The sequence below is a fragment of the Synchiropus splendidus genome, chromosome 1, assembly GCF_027744825.2.
Source record: "Synchiropus splendidus isolate RoL2022-P1 chromosome 1, RoL_Sspl_1.0, whole genome shotgun sequence".
In the NCBI taxonomy this organism is placed as follows: domain Eukaryota; kingdom Metazoa; phylum Chordata; class Actinopteri; order Syngnathiformes; family Callionymidae; genus Synchiropus; species Synchiropus splendidus.
The window spans coordinates 5,013,938-5,028,358 of record NC_071334.1 but is presented as its reverse complement, the minus strand read 5'-3'; the positions used below and the strand labels follow the sequence as shown (position 1 = coordinate 5,028,358).

General features: G+C 44.1%; 1 protein-coding gene across 4 annotated transcripts; it reads left to right on the top strand.

Annotated features, from left to right (window-relative positions):
* Positions 1–226: 226 nt before the first annotated feature.
* On the top strand, positions 227–14,242 carry LOC128752456 (AP-2 complex subunit alpha-2). Of its 4 annotated transcripts, XM_053853674.1 has the most exons (23): positions 227–418; positions 2,089–2,157; positions 4,882–5,024; positions 5,098–5,291; positions 6,318–6,447; positions 6,510–6,611; positions 6,681–6,789; positions 7,284–7,434; positions 8,425–8,593; positions 8,850–8,987; positions 9,059–9,241; positions 9,479–9,576; positions 9,833–10,064; positions 10,155–10,331; positions 10,464–10,550; positions 10,700–10,833; positions 11,829–11,911; positions 12,267–12,357; positions 12,432–12,554; positions 12,620–12,736; positions 13,074–13,143; positions 13,467–13,601; positions 13,705–14,242. In XM_053853674.1, the coding sequence occupies exons 1-23, from the start codon at positions 352–354 to the stop codon at positions 13,780–13,782; spliced, it is 2,880 nt and encodes a 959-aa protein (XP_053709649.1). In that variant the 5' UTR covers positions 227–351; the 3' UTR covers positions 13,783–14,242. The 4 variants fall into 4 exon arrangements, 3 of the variants coding, with proteins under 3 accessions (XP_053709649.1, XP_053709651.1, XP_053709652.1); XR_008413672.1 differs by lacking the exon at positions 13,705–14,242 and having other exon boundaries at positions 12,684–12,736; positions 13,467–13,546; XM_053853676.1 differs by lacking the exon at positions 10,464–10,550.
* Positions 14,243–14,421: the final 179 nt, after the last annotated feature.

Sequence of the window (14,421 nt, the reverse complement as noted above, 5' to 3'; positions counted from 1 at the left end):
GTATTGCTGTTTAAACTTGTGGTGGAGGTTCATTCGATTATATTAAATGTGTAACACCTTGCTTGCTGAAACAGAGCAAATAATCCATAATTAAAACTTAAACTTTTGAATAATGTTTGGAAAGTGCGGGACAATATACTTGAGCCAGCGCGACATGAGCGGAACGCGGCCCGCTTGTAAGGTGCAGCCGAGCGTGACGGAACGCAGCCACCGTCCGTGCGGGACTCCCTGTCCTGACCTCCCTCTCTCCCAACCGGCGTCTGAACTCCCACTGAAGTACCACATTTCCTCATTTTGTCCCGCGAGCCGCACTACTCCGTCTCAGGGAGTGGACTTCGGGGTTGAGCGAGCATGCCTGCGGTGTCTAAAGGCGACGGGATGCGTGGCCTGGCCGTGTTCATCTCTGACATCAGGAACTGTAAGTTTACTTGCCACTTCTGGGCTTTGACAGTAAAAAGAAACACACGCCCCGCCACGCACACGCCTTCGTGTTAGGTGAATATGGCGAACGAACGCTTTCGGCGGACGTTTCCGCGATGGAATCCTGCAAACTCGCACTAACAAGTGGAGTTTTGGGCAACTAGCTGGTTAGCTGTTAGCTTCCTGCTGCTAACGTCATGGAGAAGGGCGTGGACCCACTGTCTCTGGAGGCGACAACAAGAAACTGGATTTGAACGGACTTTTTTTCCGTTTACTTACCTCGTTTGCTCTTGTTCTGAGATCATCTACTTACATCCACATGTGTAGTTTGGCCGTTTCCGGTACATCTGAGTTATTATTGCATATATCAGCTCTTCTAATTTATGTTTATTTTTATTCAAAGTACAGCTCGTTATTTCAAGCATAAGTCAGTCCATATGAAGTGAAGTAAACCGCGCCCCGATGTCTCCATTGATCGTCGAAACAAACGCACAAACACACAAAAAAGCGTGTCAAATAAAACGTGTCTAATCAAATATGTATGGCTTTGTGTCAATCCTGATCACGTTGTCTGGCTGCTGTCACGTCTAAAGTTTCAGATTTAATGTGTACTCTATTGTACTTTAGAGGCGATATTCGAATTCAAATATCCACAGATAACCACAGTGCGATGCTTTAAAATGGACCAATAACCGTGTAGTGGGTTGTTATTGCTGACTGGAAGTGGTGCAGCATCACCATGGTCAATGTGTATGTACATTTGTACACACACATTTTTTCTCATTGTTTTTCTCCTCCCCGTCTTTTTTATAGCCTGTCTCTCATTTAAACTCTTTTAAGTGACATTTTATTCTTGTTACAGTGGTGCCTCGGTTTTCGAACGTCTCGGACTTCGAACAAATCGGAGTTTGCAAAAATTTCGAGATTTTTTTTTTGCTTCGGATTTCGCACGAAAATCTAGAACTCAAACGCCCCTGAAAAAAGCGGGAAAAAACAAAACGTCCGCGGACCGATCAGCTGACCCACAACGTGCTTTGTTATTGTGCATAACGCAGCCTCTGTATGCAGACGTGTCCCGTTAGCTCCATTTACTGACTGTTTTTTCTTCATATTGAGGTGTAAAACCTTTCCTGTCTCCACACTGGAGCGTGGTAGAGTGTCACAGGGGAGGTGCTGGAGCGCTCACTCCAGGGTTTGATGTCCTGTTGTGGGCTGGAGCTGGGACAGGGATGAGGCCAGTCTGGGACAGAGCGTGACTTGGTTTATGACTTTGTCACAGCCAAACTGCACAGAAGCGCACATTCAGAGCTGGACACGCACCGGGCACCTCTTCACTTCTGGAGAGACGTCACTCACTCGGCAACCCCTCCCACATGCAGCGGCCACACACATAGAGGAACAGCCACCTGCAGCAGACACTCTACATTCACTCCTACAAAAGACTGTTTTAAGGCTTGGAACGCATTATTGCTTTTTCCATTCACTGTAATGGGAAAAATCGATTCAGATTTTGAACAAACCGCTTCTGGAACGGCCGTCTGGAACGGATTATGGTCAAGAACCGAGGTACCACTGTATTTGTTTGATTTGTGCCGTCATTCTTTCATTTCTTCTGGTTGTCCTTCCTGTCCTAATGTCCTCATTATGTTCTTCTCCATTTCTTCTCAGGTAAAAGTAAAGAGGCAGAGATTAAGAGGATTAATAAAGAGCTGGCTAATATTCGATCCAAATTCAAAGGTAAGTGAATAATTCCCTACCATATTTATGTTCTATGTGGTTGAGTCATTTTAGGAAATCACTAAGTACAAATGAAGTAAGATTTTACCATAACTTCCCATTTCCCTCCTAGTATTTAAGTACCACCTGTTCCCACTTTATACTGTTGAACAACACTGCTCCGCTGCTCACGACTACCCACAGCTCGCTGCTGATTTACTGTCAAATACTATTGTTCAAGTGGGGTGAGACAACATCAGCCAAGTACTGCAGGCTCACTAGCACACACCTGGAATGCATTGTATTCAATAAGTGGATAAACCCAGTCTTTCCCATGATGCTTGTGGGGAAAGGGGTCTATGAAATACGTTTTATTTTTTCCCCACAATTATTATTTGTAAATGGATTTATTCTATGTATTTATTATAAGTTATAGTTCAGTACAGTACAGCTGTGATTCCACGTTTTTATTGAGCATTTTTTAGTCATTTCCATAAGCTCCTCTTGAGAGAAGTCATTCCTTATTTCAATTTTTAAAACTTCAATACTTCAGCACTCTTTCTGGGGTCTTTCCTGAGTTCTGCTCAACAGTATTCCATCCATCCATCCATCCATCCATCCATCCATCCATTATGAAGGTCAAAGGTGTACAGTCAACAAAGCTAGCAGCGGCTACTTTGAATCATCTAAAATAGAAAACATATTATTTCACTTTTTTCCTTCCTTCAATAATTCTACATATCCTGCTTCATACTGTATATTTGTGCCTAAACGTTTGCTCTAAATATTGAACTGAAAACCTGCAATACATAAGAACAAAAACCTGTATTACAATAGGATAGTACTGTTCAAATTTTCCAAAACTGTTTCAGCCGAACTTATTTCATTTTTTTAAGCTCCCCTGTTTTCTGACTCTGTAATCACCTCAATATGTTTTGGTGTTCAAAGTTCCAAATATTGCAGAGAAAACAGAAACCATTCTCTTTTGTCTTCCCATTGTTGAAGACTGCACATATGTGGGCCAGAACTTACTCAACACACATGCTGAAGTTCTTCCTGTGAAGCAGGCTGGATTAAGCAACCTGCACAATGAGTCACACGAGACACGCCGCAGCGTGTATGGGAAACTATTGAGAAACACGTCGAACATCTGCAGTCGCAGAAATGAAGCAGTGTAGGTTTTAATGGGATCCGTGTTGTGCAGCGCGCCAATCTGATAGACACACTTTGGCTAGTTGCCCTTGAACTTGTTTTTGAATATGTACAAATAGGAAGCAGTTTTCAAAACATTTTGCCCATTTCAGGATGTTTGGATCTCAGCCGTGTCATTCAACCTTATTTACTAGTCCGTGTTGTTGTCACTGGCTCCAAGGCTTTCTCTGGAATACAATACTTTAGAGTTCAGTCCTGCCTGAACCCTCCCTTGCTCTGAAAACCTCTGAAAATCACTCCGAAATCTGCCCTTTTGCTCTTCTGATGTGTCTTGAGGGGTGAATTCTTGGTTCATGGTTCGCCACAGTTGATCACAGCAGCTACTGCTCTGTTCCACAAGTGTTCTTTGTCCATGCTGCTCTCCTGACATTTCCATTCCCCAGATTATTCCCCAAATACTGCACATGACTCAGTGTGAAAAACTTTCATTGGGAATCACGCACTCTTACACTAGTAGTACACTGAGCCAGAGTTACCACTGATAGTTTTGTGTAGTTCCACCGTCCACAATGTCACATGTGTTTGATGGAACGACTTGGTGCGTTTCTTCAGTACTCTGCTGGTGTTGTTTATCCTGCCACCTGTTCAGTGGTGGCTAAAATTAGTTTGCTCTTTCAGCAGTGCAGTGTGGACTGTGTTCGGCGAGTGTAGGAGCTGAAAGTGATTTCAAAGTGGCAGCAAGGCCCTTTTTTATTTTTTAGTGGTGGGATGAACAAGAGTTTAATTTAATGGAACAGTTTGCTCTCCAGCCAACGGGGAACCTTTGTCAGTGCAGGAGTTCCTGCTCCACTGATCCCACTGATGCACAAGACACGTGGCAGCTAGGATGAGAACAACAGCAACAAACATGGAGGAATCCTCCCTGAACAAAAGCAAACAAAAGCATCTGTTTGGTTCAGGGACGTTTTTCACTACACAGGGTTTCCACCACTCTGAATGGACTTGAAATTCTTATAACATTGAAATTCTTATACAAATATTTTCAAGAGCTTCAGTTGAAATAAGGTGATATTAAAACTTGAATATAGCCATCATCGTGATTTATTGTGCTGTTGTCAAACTGAGGCAAAAGGAACAATATTTTGTTGTTTAAATGTATGTATGGTTCATTCAAATTGAAAAATGCAAATATTCTTACACCATTAAACTGCGATTCATTGAGATTAGTTCATCACAAATTCTCTCATTAACTAGATTTTTGAATGATGTTTTTTATTTATTTTTTTATTTTAAAAGAAACCCTGAACACCACTTCACTGGTACAGTTCTCCAAGTGCAAAGCATACTGATACGTGACCCATGGAGGTAGTGCGAAGGTATAGGACACAATTAATCTGTACATAATATAAAGTACCTGCATATTTAGAAAAGTTTTTATCCTGTATGTTGATTGTAAGTTTTGTATTTGATGTGTTTTTCTTTTTCCTGTGTTCTCACTATAGTTCTTTAAGATGAAAAGATCAACGCTCTTTGATTTCTGTATTTTTAAGCTTGTTGAATGTGCATCATTTGCTTGTTCTTGCGTGTGTTTAGGTGACAAGGCTCTTGATGGCTACAGCAAAAAGAAGTACATCTGCAAGCTCCTCTTCATCTTTCTCCTCGGTCATGACATTGACTTTGGACACATGGAGGCTGTCAACCTCCTCAGCTCAAACAAGTACACAGAAAAACAGATTGTAAGCTACACACAAGCCCCTCCCACTCGGTGTTCCCATGTGATGCATCCAGTGATGACCTCACATCTTCCAGGGCTACCTCTTCATCTCGGTGCTGGTCAACTCCAACAGCGACCTGATCCGTCTGATTAACAACGGCATCAAGAACGACCTGGGCAGCCGCAACCCCACCTTCATGAACCTGGCTCTGCACTGCATTGCTAATGTGGGCAGCAGAGAAATGGCGGAAGCCTTTGCCATAGATATACCTCGCATCTTGGTGGCTGGGTGTGCACACGCTCTACAACACTCCTCATTTACAATTGTCACTGTCTTCCTTTTGTTGAAGTTCTAGTCTTTACATAACCAGGGACCGCTGCGTATTTAAGTCTGTAGTCTGACAAGGATTTGGCAAACAAGTGGGATGAAGAGCATCCATAGTGTTAAACTCTAATGTGGTGTTTTTGAAAATGGACACATGCAAAGTCACCTGGTGCTATGAAGATACGTTGAATTTAAATGTCTCTTTCTAGTTCACTTTCTCATGGAATTGTTTTGCAAATTATGTACCGTAATTTCCGGACTATAGAGGGCTCCGGAATATTAGCTCCGCCCACTAATTTGGAGAAGGAAAACAGATCTTGTTCCTACATGAGCCACAGCTCTCTATAAGCCGCAGGTGCAGTGGTGCTGTCTGCACCGTAGAAAGGCTTAAAAATGCATGAGGATCACTCCTGAACTAGTTTGGAAAACTGGCTCCAAACAAACTGGCCAATGTTCTGAACTGGAATCATCAACTCCTCACATCTTTTATTGATATTAAAGCGCTCAAAATGTGTCCCAAGACACCACAGCCGGTCTCTGCTGCTGCTACTCGTCTCCGTTTGATGATGGGTTTGATGTGAGGTGGCTCAATATTTTGGCAGCATGAGACTCTTTAACATGGAAAAATCAATACATTAGCTGCAGGGTTCAGGCCACGAGAATAAAGCAGTGGCTTATAGTCCAGAAATTACGGTATATGTGTGTAAATAAAGCTGACCTGAGAGCAGGAGCGATGCGCTTGTTGGAAATGTGTGGTGCTCTTCAAATCTCTCGGATATATTTTTGAATAATGTTAAAGTCATTCGAAAATATTTTATGCTTTTCTTAAACAAAATACGTCAGTCTCTTTTGTACCAGTGAACAAACAGTGACAGAAATGTCTCCTCTATAGACCTGACTAATGGCATGTCCACACTCCTCTCCCCACCATCGTCCACCTCGTAACATTCCTCCTGGTGCGCGTGATAAGATTGTGCTCCTCTGTTACAGAGACACCATGGACAGTGTGAAGCAGAGCGCAGCCTTATGTCTTCTCCGTCTTAATCGCACCTCCCCCGACCTGGTGCCTATGGGGGAGTGGACGGCCCGAGTGGTCCACCTGCTGAATGATCAGCACCTTGTAAGATACATTGAGCAGGAGGAACCTAGCTGTCCAGTGACATTAATCCATCTGCCTCTTAGGGAGTGGTTACAGCAGCTGCTAGTCTCATCACCACATTGGCGCAGAAGAATCCTGATGATTTCAAGACCTCTGTAGCCCTCGCTGTGGCCAGACTCAGCAGGGTAAGTGCGGTTTTGCGGTGTTAAATACGTCACAAGAAGGTTGAGTAATGGTGAGACTCTTCTGTCCAGATCGTAACGTCAGCATCCATAGACCTCCAGGACTACACCTACTACTTTGTCGCTGCCCCCTGGCTGTCAGTGAAGTTACTGCGCCTGCTGCAGTGTTACCCTCCCCCTGGTATGACATAAAAACTTCATGTGATTGTTTCCAGTATCGTTTTGTTTTTTATATATGAATTCTTATTTAAGAGTGAAATGTAAAAAAAGAAAGGTGATGATTTTGGATTGTATTTACTTATTTATTTGTGAGCTGTTCTGTGGAATTGTGGCCTGTTGCAAGATCTGAATTTTAGGCTTTTGAACATAATTTACTTTAACATTTTATTCATTTTATTAATGTTGCAAACTTGAAAAGCCTCTTTTCCTTCACCATCATCACTTGTTTGTTTATGTTTTACATTTTTTATTATATTGTTATTTTATATTCCCATTTGTTTAAATGACCACCCCGAAGAACTATTGACTCATAGACTGAAAGTTGTTGGAAGGTCAAATGAAGACAAGCAAACACAAGAAAAATGATTCTACTTTTGTCGTTCATTCAATGAGAAAAATCCTAGGCTTCAGCTTGTTATGCGTCTGGCGTAAACTTAATTTCTTTTGCTGTTGCAGAGGATGCCGCCCTCCGAAGTCGACTGACTGAATGTCTAGAGACCATCCTGAATAAAGCTCAAGAGCCGCCCAAGTCCAAGAAGGTTCAGCACTCCAATGCAAAGAATGCTGTCCTCTTCGAAGCCATTTCTCTCATCATCCACCATGACAGGTGGGTCCCCATGTCCCTGTTGTCTTCAATGTTCTTATATCAAGATGTACTTTGATGTACAAGTGTCCCAATTTAGGAGCTACTGTCTTGCTGTCTCAGGTAGGTTGCTGTCTCTTGGCTGCACATTTGTGAGTCTCACGCATTTTCTAAAAGTGTTTCTTTGTCTGAGCATGTCACACGAGAGAAGAACAACTGTAACTACATAACTGGAGAAAGTCAGGTTTCTGCGGTGCGCCCTGGTCGAAAGAACACTCAATTTATAAACTTTATTTTCTGCTCTCCTCCACTCTAGCGAGCCTGATAACACACTCTTTCAGTTTTTGCCCAAATCTCATGTTGCTTGAGGCCGATTTGATGGAAAACAACACGACTTGGATCAGATTTTTGGCTGGCAGTGGAGGAGTGTGGGTGGCTCTGTATTGAGCTTTTAAAGGGGTTTCTGGGTGAAAGTATGGAGTAGCTATGAGCCGTTGAAATCATGGCTACATTCTGAAGTTTTGTCTCCTCCGACATTCATTTTCAATGGGGAAATGTTGTGACAACACCTGGGATATCTTGGGAATTCTGGGTCTCAGATCTGAGAAAAGTAAAAGTCACAACGCCAAAATAGGGTTTTCTGCTAGTTATATGTGGTGAATGACTACAGAGGCCAAATGAGCCAGGTGCTGAGCCTCAATCTATTTTTTCTCCAAGGTCGCAAATGTAGCTTGGTTCCATCAAGGTCATGACTGTGACCACCATTTTTCTTTTATTTTTTAACTTCCTGAACAAAGCAGGAGATGAAGATTGAACAATTTATACAAGACGGTGTGAACATTTTGTTCAGTGGTGTAACAGACGATTTTCTTGGAAACATTAGATGAAGGAAATCTTGACAAGCTGTTGTGCTGTACTGGATTAGAATGCCTTTATTCTTCTCTCAATGGAAGGTGTGTATCTTGCATGTCGTAGCAGAACTCAGGAGTATTTGTCTTTGATGTCCTTCCACAGTGAGCCCACTCTTTTGGTTCGAGCGTGCAACCAACTGGGACAGTTTCTGCAGCACAGGGAAACCAACCTGAGGTATTTGGCCCTGGAGAGCATGTGCACGCTGGCCAGCTCTGAGTTCTCTCACGAGGCAGTGAAGACCCACATAGAGACGGTGATTAATGCTCTGAAGGTGAGTCACTGTCCCTGGCATGTGAATCTGAACCAGAGAGGGTCTTTCACATGAGGGTGGGGCCATGAAGTCCTGGCGGCGTGCGCCGCTGAAAGCAAACCAAGCAAGCGGCCTTTTCTCGCCGTCCCTTGCGTGACCTGAGTTCTGTGGAAGATAAATGGATGGATGAATGAATGATGAGCAACAGAGTCTGAGCTGGCATTCACTCACTGGAAACAAGCTCCAAACCAATTCTTTCTCCCTGCATTTTCTGCAGACAGAACGGGACGTAAGCGTCCGCCAGCGTGCCGTGGATCTCCTCTACGCCATGTGTGACCGCAGCAATGCCAAGCAGATCGTGGCGGAGATGCTCAGCTACTTGGAGAACGCAGACTATTCCATCAGAGAGGAGATAGTAGGTCGCCACCCCTGGAACTTCACCTCATGTTATACTGCCCCCCTTACTTTGGCACGTCCACTTCCCAGGTCCTTAAAGTTGCAATTCTGGCTGAGAAGTACGCTGTTGACTACACCTGGTACGTGGATACCATCCTCAATCTCATCCGCATCGCTGGGGACTATGTCAGTGAGGAGGTTTGGTACCGTGTCATCCAGATTGTCATAAACAGGGATGATGTCCAAGGTTATGCTGCCAAGACTGTATTTGAGGTGGGTTTAAATTCAACATCCAAAGTGTTTTTCTGACTGAATGTCTGGATGTGGCTCCTATTTCCTTTACCTGCCAAATTCTCCTCTATTTAAAACTGTTGCCCCTTTTGTTTCTTTGTCTGGGTAAGGAAGAACTTCATGTTCCTATCTGGTGTTGAAATGCAAAGCCATCTCAGTTGTTATTGCAAAACTAGCTTTCATTTCCTCAATAATGTTTCACGTGCATGAAATCTCCAGGCACTTCAGGCTCCCGCCTGTCACGAGAATCTGGTCAAAGTGGGAGGATACATCCTGGGAGAGTTTGGAAACCTGATCGCCGGGGACTCGCGTTCAAGGTACAACCTGTTGTGCCGATGTTTATGGACTTCAGTTGAAATTCACCGAATAGAAGTCTTGCCAAATTCTAATGCCCGACATTGAAGAGGTTTTGCGACAGACTGGCATCAACATTTGCCATTTTTAAACACTACCATAAGGCACAAATGTTGAGCATTGAGGGTGACTGCATTCAAAAGTTGCCTCATGTTGACATCGTGTTTGGCGTCTGTTCCGACTGCTAACTCGTGGAAACGTCTGCTGCTGTGTTCCCAGCCCACTGGTCCAGTTCAACCTTCTCCACTACAAGTTCCATCTTTGCTCGGTGCCCACTCGAGCACTCTTGCTTTCGGCCTACATCAAGTTCATCAACTTGTTTCCTGAGGTCAAGGTCACCATCCAGGACGTCCTGCGCTCCGACAGCCAGCTACGGAACGCTGACGTGGAGCTCCAGCAGAGGGCCGTCGAGTACTTGAGGCTCAGCTCCATCGCTACCACAGACATCCTGGCAAGTTTCCTTCTCCACTCAAGTGTCTGGGTTCTTCAGCACTTTATTTAATGTCCACGTTTCAGACAATGCTCTCTATCTCTTTAACAGGCCACCGTTTTAGAGGAGATGCCTCCCTTCCCGGAAAGAGAGTCTTCGATTCTTGCGAAGCTGAAGAAGAAGAAGGGTCCTGGAAACCTCCCTGACATTGATGACAACAGGCGCAACATGAACGGCAGCGCAGAGACCACAGAGAGCAGTGAAGCTGCTCCTGTAGTTGCTCCTCAGGTATGACTTTTTGATCATTTAATCTTTATTATGATGACACGAAGAACTTCCTTCTGATTCTAACGTTCTTCAGTCTCGTCTTTTTAACTTCTTCTCGGCTGCCTCATCCTTTATATTTCTTTTTTCCATCAGTTCTCTCCTTCATTGATGACAGACATTTCCACCAACAGACCCCGCCCTGCCTCCTCTAGCTCCTTCATGTACTCCCCTCGGACTCTGGTACATTGACGCTGTGGCTCCTTTTTCACTTGTTTGTAGCTCCTTTACTTTCACTTCATTTATTGTTCCTTTTCTGTGGGGTCATTTTCTTCGATTCTCCAATGCGAACGCAGAATTTCCATGTTAACTTTGCCCATCATTCGCCGCAGAACACCTCTCAGCCCTTCACTGACTTGCTGAATCTCAACTCTCCTCCTGCGACGGGAGCCAGTCTGCTTGTCGATGTCTTCTCGGATAGCTTTACTACTGCAGCCGCCGAGGTCTCAGAGGAAAGTTTCACAAGGTGGGAAACTAGCGTTCACAGCCTGACGCTTGATGTGTTCTGCAACGAAGCAAAAAAAGTCATGAGTGAGTCTGGCATAAGCAACGTATAGGGCTCCTCTTTTCAGGTGTCCCACAGTGCAGAAACATACAGAGGTGCCATGTGCTGCCATGACACCAACACCAGTGCTAAACATAGCGTTTAAACGGCAAGGCTGACCTCCCGGATTGGCTGTTTTTTAGGGCTGCACCGATCGCCATTTGTTTTGGCCGATGCCGATTTTTTTTTTTCATCTAAATCACAGACAAAAGTCACTTTTTTATTTATTGCATAAACCCATTAAATAACAATGATACTGAACAACACTGCCGTGAATACAGCAAATAAATACCAAAAAAAAAATCATTATTTCACACAAAATCCATTATTAAATTCATTAAAAGCAAAATGAAAAGTGCGTAACATGAAATAAATATGTTTTATTCCCTTTTTAATGAACAATGAACAGATCAAACCCACGATGTAAACCATCAGCATTGGTTTGCATGTCACCTGCAGCATTTGTTAGTTAGCCTCTTGGTAGCGCTCAAATTTGGTGCAGTGACATTAGTTGTTTCACTTGTTTTAACACTGCATCTGAATCCGTGGGAGCACAGGTTTCAAACTGCAATTTGGTTGTCATTTCCCTGGACGAAGAAGTGTTGCCATCGTGTCTGGCAGCTCTAATGTCTGGTCTGCAGGCCGGGCTGCAAGATCACAACAAGCAGTGTGGTTTTCCGGTGAAATGCCTGCTTTGTTTTGTCAATTCTACATCATGATGTAAAATTTTAAAGGGTAATAACATTTCTCATCTTGTATAAATATAACCAGCATCATATTAAAATAAATAATAATAAAAAAAACGTGTTTTTGTCATTTGATCGGCTGGTCATCAGCTGGGATCTGCTCCTTACGCCATGTGTTGTGGCACCTTTGGTCTGAGTTTCACAACCATCATTTGTGTTTCTGTCCTCCAGGTTCATTTGTAAGAACAACGGTGTCCTGTATGAGAACCAGCTCCTGCAGATTGGCCTCAAGTCCGAGTACCGGCAGAACCTGGGTGAGCTAACACCTCACTTCAGTTTTGATGTCAAGTTATACTGACTTGTTTAAACCCACAGGACTAAATCAAGTTTAGAAACAAATTTCCAAGCGGAATTTCAATTTGAAGAGCAAGAAACTAGAAATAAGTAGGAAAAAAAGATGAGGTTTGAAACATGAAGGTTTCTAAAATGAATGATTCATCTTCACCTACAACAGCCTGCGGTTATTCCTGGTTCACTTTTGACAGGCTCTAAATAATTGAACAAAGTTGCTTTACCTGAGTTGCTGAAGTCATGTACAAGTCGATGGGCAAGATGTGAGTGGGTTTTTCAGGCCTGTGGTTGAATCACTGCTCTCTTGTTGTCCGGCAGGCCGCATGTACATCTTCATCGGCAACAAAACCGCCGCCCAGTTCCTCAGCTTCTCCTCCTCGGTGGCCAGTAGCGAGACTCTCCAGACTCATATCCTTTTCTCTGCGCTGCTCTGTGAGTCACGGTTCTCCGAGAGGAGTCACCTGCCTTAACTGCTGCCCCACAGCTGAACGTCCACGCCAAGCCAGTGGATCCACTCATAGAAGCTGGAGCTCAGGTCCAGCAGATCCTCAACATCGAGTGTGTGTCCGACTTCGCTGACGCACCCGTGCTCAACATCCAGTTCAGGTCTCAACCAGCGCTTGCTCGGGGGCGTGATGGTCACGGCTCAGAATCTCTCTCTTCTCAAACAGGTACGGTGGCGCCCTCCAGAGCATCGCTGTCAAACTGCCCGTGATGCTGAATAAGTTCTTTCAGCCCACGGAGATGATGTCACAGGACTTCTTCCAGCGCTGGAAACAGCTTGGAGCGTGAGTTGTTTGAATCAAATCGCAGAATTCTAAACACAAAATCGAGCTGACTCAAAAGCCTCCAGGTCACAGCTTCACCTGGTCTTATGTTGAGCTGCCGCAGGAATGAAACCCAGGCAGAAATGATCCGTCCACCTGAGGATCGTTGGAACATCCACCCAGAAAAGTTCTAGTTTAGGCAGTGGAATTTGTCACGTCCACACACTGTGTTTTTCCTTTCTAATCCAACCTTCTGTGATCGGTTGATGCATTTTGATCCGCAGGAAGGTTGTGATAGTTCATGAGCAGGTCGTCGGCGTTTGGATTCTATCAAGTTCACTAAAACTCTACTGTTCAGTCCACAGCAGGAGGTTCAGAAGATCTTCAAAGCCAAACACCCCATGGACACGGAAGCCACCAAGACTAAGGTAAAGGTTAAGGTGACATCCCTTTGTACTGCAGCCAAGTTTTGCACAGTCATCCTGGTGTTTGGATCCATCTCAAACAACCCTGCAACAGATGTATATCGGCATCGGCTTTGCCAGTATTTATAGTATGAATGGGGCAGAAGACATTCTCCTTTGATGAATGAAAACCACTTGGCCAGGACCTGAAATATACAGGCGGCAGACCACAAATTCAGTTTCTCTCCCGTAGTCAGGTGCAGGTGTTAAAGTTGTGGCTTTTAAGATCTTTTGTTCGTCCCACCGGGCGCGTTTCTTATTCCAATATTCGATGTCTCCACCCTCAGATTTTGGGCTTTGGAGTGGCTCTGCTCAACGGTGTCGATCCCAACCCTGTGAACTTTGTGGGAGCTGGTGTCATCCACACGAAAAGCACTCAGGTGGGCTGTCTGCTCAGACTGGAGCCCAACACTCAAGCGCAGGTGAGGGAAACAAACAAACAAACAAACAAACAAACACACACACACACACACACACTCAGGTGATCGGACCCATGAGGTGACACGTGTCTGTGGTGGTGTCCAGATGTACCGCCTGACCCTGCGGACCAGCCGGGACTCCGTGTCTCAAAGACTGTGCGACCTGCTCTGCCAGCAGTTCTAGACGTGGACCCGGCAGCGCCTTCACTCTCCTTTTCTCACTTTAGGTCAATGATTTGTACAGTGTAAATTCTTTTTTTTTTGTTTTAAATTTGATCCTCTGCACATGTAAATGAAATGTATTTTGGTCACAGCTTTACCTTCGGTTACTGCTTTAAACCTGCACTGTACGTGTCCGTTTGACCTGCCGTGGATTTTCATGACAACGACCAGGCTGTGGCTGGATTCCAGCTCAGAAAGTTACGTTTCTTACTCCATATTTTAAGAAGTATTCTACTCAGTGTTGCACTCAGGAAAAGACCCTTTAAAACAACAGGTAGCTAGCAAGGTTGTTCAGAAGAAGCCGACAAAATTCTATTCTTCTATGACCCTTCTGTGCCTTGAAGCTGTTGCCACTGTCAAGTACCAGTCGGTCGACTGGACATTTTACCTGAACACTTTTATAAACGTATTCTTTTCCCTTTCCCAGTGTGTTTCTTGTTGTTGTTTTTTGACTCATGGTATTTCAGTATAGCGTATTATGGTATGCTATAGTAAACAACAACTAATTTGGAAAAACCATACATCGTGACAATGTTCTCCAAAAAAAAATTCATTGCTATTTTTCATGCCAGCTAGTACAATCAAAGTAGTAAAAGAAATA

Excerpts from the sequence above, each read along its gene's own strand:
- LOC128752456 (XM_053853674.1), top strand. The coding sequence starts at position 352 with ATGCCTGCGGTGTCTAAAGGCGACGGGATGCGTGGCCTGGCCGTGTTC. Across the intron at positions 419-2,088 it reads CATCTCTGACATCAGGAACT|GTAAAAGTAAAGAGGCAGAG; the intron begins GTAAGTTTACTT and ends ATTTCTTCTCAG. Across the intron at positions 12,358-12,431 it reads AGCGAGACTCTCCAGACTCA|GCTGAACGTCCACGCCAAGC; the intron begins TATCCTTTTCTC and ends TGCTGCCCCACA.